Source organism: Alosa pseudoharengus, unplaced genomic scaffold (genome assembly GCF_046254945.1).
Source record: "Alosa pseudoharengus isolate Yale_2024_CS ecotype anadromous, Long Island Sound unplaced genomic scaffold, YU_APseudo_1.1 YU_APseudo_1.1_scf_8, whole genome shotgun sequence".
NCBI classification, from domain to species: Eukaryota; Metazoa; Chordata; class Actinopteri; order Clupeiformes; family Clupeidae; genus Alosa; species Alosa pseudoharengus.
Window position 1 is genome coordinate 25150197 of NW_027468870.1, and position 11936 is coordinate 25162132.

An 11936-nucleotide genomic window follows, 5' to 3' on the forward strand; every position below is an offset into this window, starting at 1 on the left:
TGAACCCCATGACATCACTTCATTTGTAAGGCCTCAGTGATAATGCAAAGCTGTCAGTAGCAAGCTGAGTTTTTTTTTGTCATGTTTAGTAGGAACGGGTGCTGTGTTAGGGTGGAGGCTTCGGCAATGTGAGCAAAATCAATATGAGTCAAATAAACAGACAGATCGAAACAAGAATGGACAAACAGAATTTTTCAAATGGAAAAGTGACCTTGTTAAAAAAATTAAACATTAGAAGTAGAATGAAGTAGACTTGCGTAACTCTGGCACAGGTGAAAGGCAATGCCCCTTATACAGGCAAAGGTTAGGTCATAAAAAATGCTTCTCTGACTGTCACCACTGTTTCTCTAAAATTGTTTTTCTTTTCTTTTTCAAATGTATTATGTAATGTGAGACTAATGACAAATTACTCATGTAACAAAAGCACGAGACTTTGCTGTTTACATAGGAATTCCTGATAAGATTAACCACGTTTAAGACCACAAAACCCCTTCCCTGCCCGGCTCCCTCACCGAATGCTGCTACGTCCACTGGAATTAAGAGGGCTTGATTGTGGCCTCTCTCTCTCTCTCTCTCTCTCTCTCTCTCTCTCTCTCTCTCTCTCTCTCTCTCACACACACACACACACTCTCTCTCTCTCTCTCCCTCTTCCTTTCTCCTTTGGAGTGGCTGCAGGTTACTTAATCAGTAACCCTGCAGAGTTCCCCCCCCCACTTTTTTCTCCTCTGCGTGTGTGTGTGTGGGGGCTGGTATGGGTACGGGGAGTGTGGAGTGTGTGTATGATTGTTAGGGGGTGACTGGGAGAGCGTGTGCATGTTCTTGTGCCTCTGCCATGGATTGACAGCAGAATCTGTGTGCCCCATCGCAACACAGAACCTCTCTCTCTCTCTCTTTCTCTTTCTCTCTCTCTCTCTCTCTCTACCTCACTCCTTCTCGATCTCTATTCATCTTCTCTCTCTCTGTTGCTCTCTCTCTCTCCTCTCTCCTTTTGGTCTTGTCTCACGGGTGAATGGATAAAGCGGGGATTCCGGAGGCTACGGGAGTGCCGCTGGGCACCGGGCAGCTTACCGAGGAAACGGCAGCCAGCAGGAAACTGTTTCGCTATGGCTGGCTAAGACGCCTAGTGCCCCTGATCTACAGAGAGGAGCTCTACCACGTCCTATGCCTGACAGGGCCTCTGGTAAGTGTTGGAAAAGCACACACACACACACACACACACACACTAACACATACACTCTAACACACATGCACACACACAAGCACGTTTACACAGGGGGCCAAACACTTGGGCTGTTATGATACCATTCACATGGCCTCAAAAACAGGGACTCTTATGTTACAAGCCTGATCACCAGGGGGTTTGGTTGAGACACAGGCAAGTGTGGGAAAGCAAGCAGAGGAGGACACTTTTACAATGCTGCCTGTGAAAGACACAGGAGACTCTGGAGGAATGGAGGAGTCAGTCTGAGCCCTGAACAAGAGTATACGGGTTGATACAGGAGGAGCTTGTCTGAAAAGTACAAAATACAGTATTGCATTTGCTTTACCATGTTCTTATGAATTGTCACAGTGACAAATAATGATGATCAATGACAAATGAATATTGCTTAAATCTTTTTACATTTCTATAAATTCTGTCTCCCCAATGGTTAGGGTTAATTTAGAACACAGAATTCTTGTTTCCTTGACCCCCTGTCTGTCTCTCTGTCCACATCAGCTCGTCTCTCGCATCCTAAACTTCCTCCTGCCCTTCGTCATCACAATAGCTACTGGTCACCTTGGAAACGCAGAGTTGGCTGGATATGCTTTGGCCTCAGCGGTGAATATACCCATGATCCTCTGCAAGTGGACACACACACATCAGTGTCTGCTTTTGTTTCCATTTCACTTCTGCAAAAGATTATAATTATAGTAGAAAAGTTGTGTTTGTGTAGCTCAACTGGCTTTAACACCATGGCTTCAACTTTAATGATCAGGAAGCACACATTCTGGTTCAACTTTGTTTCCAATTCGTAGAAGATTAGAGATGTAAATGTACTGTAACTATACAGCACTGTAAGTTACTTGAGCCTCATCTGATCTTCTGATCTCCATTGCTTCCCTAGACTATCAATGTGGCCACTGCAGCTACAGGCATGGGCCTGGCTTTGGCCTGCGACACACTCGTCTCCCAGGTACACGCTCAGAGTTTACACACAGTCACTCACTGAATACATTTCATATAGAGGACAGGGATTTTTGTGGATCTAATGATGAGCATTGAAAGAGAAAATAGAGACTGTGACATAGCTATCACAATCAAAATTTACTTTGTATTAGTAATAATTCATGCACAACTTTTTGGTGAGGAATACTGTCTTTCATATATTTTATATGACCAATGATGTAAATGTATCACACAAGAATAATTGTTCTATGGTGCAACAGTGACAGAGTAAATGTGGAGTGGTTTGGCCATCTTAAGGGAGTCATTGTCCTCTTGGTTAGTTGAGGAAGAAGATAAAGATAAGCATTTATCCACATTATATGCTCAGATGATTAATAAGGTCACAATCACCTCTGATTGTGACCTTATTAATCATATTCTTGTAGATTCGTGAATCATATTCTTGTAGAGTATTTGTATTGCATGTCAGAGGTTCTGATATATGAATACACAAAATATGGAACGCAAAAGTATCTATTTTTAGACTAATACATCTGCACAACTAATATTGAATAAAGCAATATGAATATTCCTGTGAATATTTCCATACCCAATATTCTGCATCTACTTACTGCTAAGGATACACACTGCAGCTAGAAGGTAGGGAAGCACCAAAGGTGGAGGAGGGGGAGGGGGGCATTTTTGATTAAATTTAATTGAGACATAGTAAGATTAATCTGACAATGTAAAGCATTATACACATTGTACATGAAAAAGGTTGCCAAGTATGGAAGAGTCCAAGCTTTCAAATGGTGTATAACATTATGCTACATGGTTATTATGGTTATGGTTATGGGATTTGGCAGACGACAAAAACAACATAATATTTAAAATTTAAAAGGGAATAGATTAGAATATTGGTCAAAAACATAGCAATATGGTGCATACAAATGAGTTAGAATGTTGGGAAGAGGTAAGAGAGGGGGGTAGGTCTGCCATGGAAGGAACACAAAAATAACTGAATTAACTGGAAATTCAATTCCAAGGAATTACCAGTGCATGAAAATGCAAACAATGGTATTTTTATGAAATGTTGCCTTCTAAGATACCTTCATTTTGCTGAAATTTGAAGGCAGCGTAGATGTATCCTTCATGGTTCAAGCCTTCAACATCCAAAATTCTATTCACTGTAATTTTCAGCAGCTATTGCTGAAGTCGACCATTATTCTGCTTTCTGGTATCCTGGCAATGACATTCTGTGCTGCTATCTTGCTATGCTGTCTAAAACAAAGTTCGTAGATGGTACCTTGTTGCTAGACTGTTGCTAGGGTACATATGGTGGTTGCTATGCTAAATAAAGCAGTTGCTATGCTGGTTCTGGGTTATCATGTTGGTTGACGTTGTTGCTAGGGTGGTTGTTTGGTTGGCTGTTTGGTTTTTGCTATGCCAACTAATGTAGTTGATATGCTGGTAATAATGTTGGTTGCTGTGGTGGTTGCTAGGTTGACATGGTTTAATGGATGGATGAATGGTTTGAAGAGGCTGTATGAAGAGAAAGTTGGATGGAGGGTGCCTTATATTGTTGTTGAATGGAGAGAGACACAGAGAGAAAGGGGGCCTATAAGTTGGCAGCTGGAACAGGTGCAACTCAGTTTAATTGGCTCTTTATGATGTAATAAAGCCCAATGCAAAGACTATGGGAAAAATAAGCTTGTTTTTCATTAATATCTCACAAAATATAGTTTAGAAATGAAAAGACATAGCAACCTTGTCTTTTTGAAGACCTACGTTACAAGGTTTGAACAAAGTTTATAAGTTAAATGGTTCAAGTTGAATAGCGTACGCTCAGCGGAATAAGACGAAGAACAAGACGCCTAGGAATAACAGTACAGTGCATGCACTGTAATTACAAGGCATTATAAGAACTCCAATGGATGACTCCTGTATTAATGTCTGGCTGTATTTGTGTACAGTATGTGTGTACAGTATTTATGTCCTGTATGTATGCATGTATGTATGTATGTATGTATGTATGTATGTCCTGTCGGTACCGACGTATGTGTGTATTTATGTTTCTGTTGTGTGTAGACCTTTGGCAGTAAAAACCTGAAGCGAGTGGGGGAGATCCTCCAGCGTAGCATGCTGATTCTGCTGATCTTCTGCCTGCCCTGCTGGGCCATCCTTATCAACGCAGAGACCATCCTGCTGGCCCTGTGGCAGGAGCCCGAGGTGGCCAGGTGAGGGCGCTCTCACACCAGCCACCAAAGCACAGCACTGCACATCAGGTCCCTGGAGGGTGTAATGACAAGCCTAGATCAGTATAAAAAATGTTTATACATTTAAAAAACTGTCATGTTCTTCGTTAGATATGAATGTTGTTAAAAAGAAATCTCACATCTGTGTTGTTGTTGTATGTTTGTTGTTTTTCCTGTCTAGGATAGCACAACTGTATGTCTTGGCCTTCTTGCCTGCTGTTCCGGTTAGTTGCGACTATACAATTCAGACAGATGAAAGAGAATACCCAAACAAACTTCTTACACCCCATATAAACTTAAATTAAAAATGTGTCATAGGGTTTCTTGCAATATTAATTTACACTCCTGTACTGTGTCTTTGTCTTCTCTTTCCAAGGCCTTGTTCATGCATCAGCTACAGGTGTCTTACCTTCAGAATCAGGTGAAGTATCACACTCCATCAGTTACCTTTGTCGTACAGTATAATTACCTCCAGACAGTCTAAAGAAAAGTACCCAATGTGGATAGGGTCATGTTTGTATTGCTCACTTGCCTTCATTTCTACTGGAAGAGATGTAATTGTGTTTGTCCATATTGAAGGTGATATTTATGATATAATGATTTGCTTGTGTACAGTGCCACCTAGTGCTTTGTATCTGCAAAAATTGGCTCCAAACGAGTATTTATCCCTGAGTCTTTTTCAGTTGATCATGTCACATTATGCTTTATCAACGCTACATATTTTTAACAAAGAGTCATGTCTGTAATATCTGAAGCAATGATCTAAAGATGCTCCCTTAGCCATGGCTGCCATTAAATGATTACAACAGTAAGCACAGTAAGTGTAAGCATAGCTGGGCACTAAAACTGGGTTCTCTTCAACCAGGGTATCATTTTGCCCCAGTTGTACACGGCTGCTGTTGCCAATGTCATCAACATTGCCATCAACTACATCCTCATATACAGGATGGACCTGGGAGTACAGTAGGTGTTCTATGTACCAATTTAATAATACCACCATAAGTTCTAACTATTTGTTGATGTATATGATTTAAAAAGCTTGATTGTTTACCATGTTGTTAGTCGCTTTGGCTAAAAATGCATCAGCCAAATGTAATGTGATGTAATGTATATGAGGAAATTGCTTTATTTCAATGCATTTCAATATTCATTGTGTAGTTTGTGTAGTATGAGAATTCATAGTCTTTCATGAGAGTGCACTGAGTGTGAATAATGTCATTGTGTCTCTCTCACACACACCGGCACACTTATAGGGGTTCTGCTATAGCGTCCAGTTTGTCCCAGATCATCCTGTGTCTTCTCTTGTTTGGTTACATCTGTTGGAAGAAGCTCCATACAAAGACATGGGGAGGTAACTCACAGACAAACACACCCACTCGTATATACACATGTACACTAAACAAACACTCATAAACATACGCGCACACCCAGTGAAACGCAAATGCAATCGCTGCAATCGTTGGCTTTGCAATATATCAACCACATGAATGAAAATGGGCACTGCACTGATGACGCTAGTGTAAAGAGAGTGTGAAAAGCCCCAGTGCAGGGGAAGGGGAGAAGAAAAAGAAACAGAAACCATCCTCCACAAACACAGTCCCGCTGTTCCTCCCTGCCCTCTCTCTGCGGCAGAGCGCCGACACTGAAGGGGTTGGGTTCTGTTTGCCTCAGTGATTCTCAACCCAAGACCACACACACACATACACACACACACACACAGTCTCTCTCTATGTGTCTCAGACACACACTCTGTACTTCATTCCAATTCACACTGATTGAAATCACAGATTAGAATGAGCATGTAGATTTGCTGTCCCCTGTAAGGCGTGTCCCTATTGGTCCCTGTGTGTAGGCTGGTCCACTGCATCTCTGCAGGAGTGGGGACCCTTCATGCAGCTGGCCATCCCCAGCGCCCTGATGACCTGCTTTGAGTGGTGGATCTATGAGATCGGAGGCATACTCGCAGGTATGCATGTGTGTGTGTGTGTGTATGACAGGGGGGGGGAGAGCATGTCTGCCTGTGGTGGATCTTGTTCTCCCCATCATAAAAAATACATAAAACCAAAACATACTATGTTGGAGGGTTTACACTTGTAGTTTCTGGATTCCCTTCCATGTAATGTTTTTGGAGACTGAGCCTAATCTGTCTGACCCATGTCCTCTCTCCTGTGATTAGGTATGCTGGGTGAGGTGGACCTGGCAGCCCAGCATGTGCTGCTGGAACTAGGGACCATAACATACATGGTAAGTGATCTCTCTGGTTCGCCCCCCAGGGGTCATTCCAGCAGCTCCTCGGTCAAACTAATGTCTGCAGACTAACCTCGGTCAGCAGACTAATGTCAGATAATCATAGACTATATTTCATAGACTATATTTTCTGTCCTTTGCAGATTGGCTGTAATATGGTTGATTCATTTAGGATAATGCACATATATTTCTAAAACCAGATATGAATTAAAATTCTTTGTTGATTTGCTTTGTTGTTTTGCTTGTTATAGTAGTAGTACTAAGGCAGGTTGAGGTGTGTTGTGCTGGACAGATGCACACTGGATGTTTCACACTGACTCTACGTTCCTATAACTTGCCTCCAGTTTCCTCTGGGAGTTCATGCTGCCGTATGTGTGCGTGTGGGGAACGCCCTTGGGGCAGGAGACGAGGCCAGAGCCCTGAACACATGTAAAGTTGGTCTAGTGCTCTCTGGTAAGTATTTCTCGCTTTCTCTTTCTTTTCATCCATCCATCCATCCATCTATCTGTCCTTCTCTATGCTATCCATCCACCCTCAGTGTTTGAATCACTGTATACATTAAACTAAATCATAGTGAATGATTTAGACACATTTCCCATTCAACAGGAGTGCTGGCTGTGTTTCAGGGCATTTTGTTTGCTTCAACCAAATCTTTCATTGGCTATATCTTCACCACTGATGAGTGAGTTTTCATGAATATTTCAATATCTGGGCAATGTCACACGGAAAACTAGTAAAAGAGCTGTTAACTGGCAGTAACATCTCTGCAAGTTGACTTTCTCTCTATGATTTCCCCCCAGGAGCATAGTACAGATTGTCTCCACGAATCTGACGCTGTTCATATTCATGCAGTTCTTCGATGCACTTGTGGTTTGTAGTTTCCCCTCTACTACAAATAATACACTGTAGGAAAGCTGGACTAAACCATTAACTCATTGATTGATTTCATCAGAGGACAAAAATAATAGGTGTCTGAAGTATCTTCAGCATCTGATGTGTATCTTTAGCATCATATCATGCATTTTAATCCAAACACTGTTTTAAAGCCTGTTCTACATTTGCCCTGTGACATTCCGCTGTTCCGCTGTTCAACAGCACATATACTTGATCTCCATGTTCTCTTTCCTCCACTGTGCTGTGACCTGCAGTGTGTGTGCTCTGGGATCCTGGTGGGCGCAGGGAAGCAGAAGATTGCTGCCCTGTCCAACCTCATTTGCTACTACTGCATTGGGCTGCCAGTGGGCATCTACCTCATGTTCGAAGCTGGCCTCAGGATACTTGGTATTTCAGCAGACTGATTCTCACAAAAACTTTGTTAGACCGTGGTTACACATTACCTTTATCATCTTCATCTTCACATGTCAAAAGTTCACATAATATCCCATAAGGACAATCCATAATAATGTAATCCTATGTTTAATATAAAGTGGTTGATTTTTCTTCTTCTTTTGCCTTCCCCTAAACCTTAACTTCCTGTCCCAAGGTCTGTGGCTTGGCCTTTTAATTTGTGTCATTCTGCAAACCTGCTTCTTTGTCACCCTCATCTTTAAACTGGACTGGAGGAGAGTGGCTGAGGAGGTGAGTACGCCATCGTCGCTATGGCTACTTGGGGATATTGTCTTGTTTTGGAGGCCATTGTTAAATGTTCAGAAACAGCTCCATCAGCTGATGCATAGAACTGTAAACATACATCATATAATTTATGGTGTAATAAATCCACTTGTCACAGACCAGTCATAACTACAAAGGTCCTTTGCCAATGGTATTCACATGCGAACACTCCAATCTCTTCCCCTCTCCCAGGCTCAGAAGCGTGCTGGGAGGATTGGGAAGGTGATGTGTATGGGACACGCTGTGGTGGACACGATGGTGCTAGAGGGGTCAGAGGGCCCGGAAAAGAGCACTGACGCCGGGCCAACGGTGAGGGCAACAGGAACCCTGATGGTCCATCCTATCCCAGTCAAAACACACACACACACGCTTTAGACTAGCTTTACTGCCTTTGATGTAATATATACTTCAAACATAAATAGTACAAGTATCATTATGTATATATATATATATATTATATATATTGTACATATATACTGCTCAAATAAGGGAACACTTACAGTTTTCCACAATTGTTAAAACAAATTTTTTGAAACCTTCCACCCTTTTCTCCATTCTCAAATTACATTCACAGAATATCTGACAGTTCTTGCAAAATAAAACGCTCGCCTCAAAAGTTTTACTTGTGCTCAGAACCAAACAGTGTCAGAGTACCGATCCAGTGTATGATTGAAGTATTCCCTTAATTTTTTTGAGCACTACTATTATTTTGATTAGCTTTTGACTATTTGGTGCACACTTGAATGAGGCTCAAATTAGGCCAGTGGAACAATCCCTGTTGCTAAGCTACACTGAGAGCTAGTCAGCACTACACACGCCACCCTAATGAAGTCTCCTTCTTTGTCTTTGATTCCCCCAGGCTGCCACTGCAAGCACCTGCCCTAAGGAGAATGGCTACGCGGCGGTCAGCACAGAGGACCAGGGCCGCTTAGAGAGCGGAAAGGATGGAGGGGAGACGCAGACACCACCATCACAGCTCTCCATCACACAGCTAATGCTGCGCCGAGGACTGACCCTGCTGGTGGCCATTTTGGCTCTAGCCGCGGGGGTGGCGGTCCACCTGGGCTACCCACCAGAGCTGCTGCACAGCCAGCCAGCAAACTGGACGCTGAAATGGGTCAATAGCACAGTTATCCCAACCATCCTCCCCGATCCCACTTCTCCCTTCTGAGAGGCAGGGATGAGCATCATCTATCTGATTAAACTGACTAAAGACCACCCCACTCCAATCCTCGGTGGGCACCCGCTTCCTCTGTGTGAAGAATGCACATGCTACAACTACAATTCTCAAGGGGGCTTGACTGTCTATTGTATTTCCACTTTAAACTAGATGACAATGGGGCAAAAGATTGTTGATATCTGGGCTGGGCCCAACAGCCAATCAAATTACACCACTTGTACATGGCTTGGTCTGAACCACTATGTTTGTTTCTCATTCACAGCAGCAGGACTGTGTATAAACACCAGTTATATTACACTGAAGGGACAGCTAGAGGATAGTGAGGAACAATTCATTGAATTTCACCAAAAGGATTCGATTAGGATCACGGACTGTACCTTTACAAACTCCTTTCCTCTCTTGCTTCCAAGGTGTGCACCGTATTACAGCTCCCAAACTTAGGCTGTGTCTCATACCGCCTACTTGCACACTTCAAATACTTAGTTTAAGTATATAGTACAGATATTAGGACAATATTAACCATTGAAAAGTGGGCACTACTAAAGTAAGCGCTCAGTGCACACTAGCAGTGTATATACTCTTCTGATCCCGTGAGGGAAATTTGTACTGTAATGGTGTGCTGATGGAAGTATGCGGTTTGAGACGCAGCCTTAGACTTTTAGGATTTTAGGAGCATAAAGCACCTGGGCACACTCTCTCCAGACATGGGTCAGCAGAACAGAGAGGAAGTGAGTGTAGCTGGACTGACGTGTAAAAAGACTTGTTTCCTTGTTATTACTGTTCATTATTCAACATTGATTTGGTGAGGAAGTATTTTGATATATTTTGTTTTCATTTTTAGCAACTGCCTTTTGTGATTAATACATTTATGGTCAATCCAGGCCAATTAATTGTAGATGAAATTGAGCAAAAAGCTTTTTTTCATTCTTCATCATCTTGTTGTGACTAGAAAAGACAGATTATGGTATCTTAAAATATTGTTTGTTTTGAGAAGGTACTCTGTTCGTCTTCATATTTTATTTCATTTAATGATAATTTTGATGCACTGTTTGGCAACAACTGGTTTACTACTCCCATGGCACTGAATAATTCACTTTACCTAACTTGATTTACTCATATGCATTTGATACCAGATCCCTGTCTAGTGTATTTACACCTTGATGACAATGACCAGAGTGAAGGAATAACTACCTATCGTCTTAACCATGCTGGGACATCTACTGAAAGACTATAGTTTAAATCATTTAGTTCATAGTTCAAACATGAATGTAACATTATAAGTTCATGGAAGAGGGGAGCACCCTGTATTAGACATCTCAAATGCCTTGTATTGTTTATAGGTTTTATGGTATATCTGTATTGGATTCACTGTCTCTGAGGAGATGATCAAAATAGATGCTGAAACAAGTGGGAACAATTATCCCATCGGAATAATCCACAAGACCTCTGAGGAACTGACATGTTTTTAGAATAAATAAAAAAAACAACAATTTAGAATATATTTTTTAGAGGAGAATGAATATGAATTCCCATGTGATATTCAACTGAGAGTGGAGTCTTTGTGAAACTGAAGTTAAACCTGAAATGCTCTTTTCTTACCACATCAGACCCAGATCGGCCAAGAGCATGTTTGAGCTGGGATGGGAGCGGAACCAACCCAGAGTCCCCTGACATTTGGGACACGTTGTATAAAATCATAGAATTCAACACAAATGGCTCGCATCAAATAATAAAACTAATTCACTTTAATGGGGGTTTGTCTTTAAGGCATTGTTTTCAAAGTGGTACAAAGAGCATGCTTGCCACATGGTTGTTTGAGGTCAAAAATATAAAACATACAAATACACCAGTGAATAAAGAGGGTCAGTAATATTCATTGACAGTATCTGTTCACAGACAGCAACACTAAGACTACTTCCCTTTGAGGAAGTTCCCTCCTTCAAAGCAACAACACAGATTTACATTACTTTGGTCATAGGAGGTTTTGGAAGTTGACAAGATTTTACACATTCCTTTTGGTTTAGTTCCTGAGTGCTCACTATGTTTGGCACGTTAGTTTTTTTTTTTGGCTTGATATTCATATTGCACAGTACTAAGAACAGTGATAGGTACAGCCATTTTATAGGCACATACAAACATATATAGTCCTTCATTTCTCTCATTCTCTCTCTCAAAAAAATGGACCTTTGGTTGAAACAATGATTTCCACAGCATAAATGATACTCACATTACAGGAATATGATGCACGATTTGTGTGTGTGTGTGTGTGTGTGTGTGTGTATTATGTTTGTGTGTATTATGTTTGTAGAAGAGATTAAGGCAGTGTGCATGCAATGTCATGTCCACAGTGGTTAATGCAGAACGTTCCAACAGGCGACAACACCAATGTTAGATTACTGGATATGAACTTACTAAACACATACAAAGTTTCTCCAATGGGGTCCTAAAATGACAGCTAGTATGTTAGTGTTAACTATTACAGAAGAGTGCTTCATAT

General features: G+C 41.6%; 1 protein-coding gene across 1 annotated transcript; it reads left to right on the plus strand.

Annotated features, from left to right (window-relative positions):
- The first annotated feature begins 976 nt into the window (after positions 1–976).
- slc47a1 (solute carrier family 47 member 1) lies at positions 977–9430 on the plus strand. Its single transcript, XM_076274937.1, has 17 exons — positions 977–1180; positions 1718–1819; positions 2106–2174; positions 4235–4383; positions 4583–4625; positions 4778–4822; positions 5267–5364; positions 5655–5752; positions 6254–6367; positions 6578–6645; positions 6993–7101; positions 7255–7330; positions 7449–7518; positions 7797–7929; positions 8132–8226; positions 8452–8568; positions 9119–9430. Exons 1-17 carry the CDS (start codon positions 1010–1012, stop codon positions 9428–9430), a joined length of 1869 nt encoding a protein of 622 aa, XP_076131052.1. The 5' UTR covers positions 977–1009.
- Positions 9431–11936: the final 2506 nt, after the last annotated feature.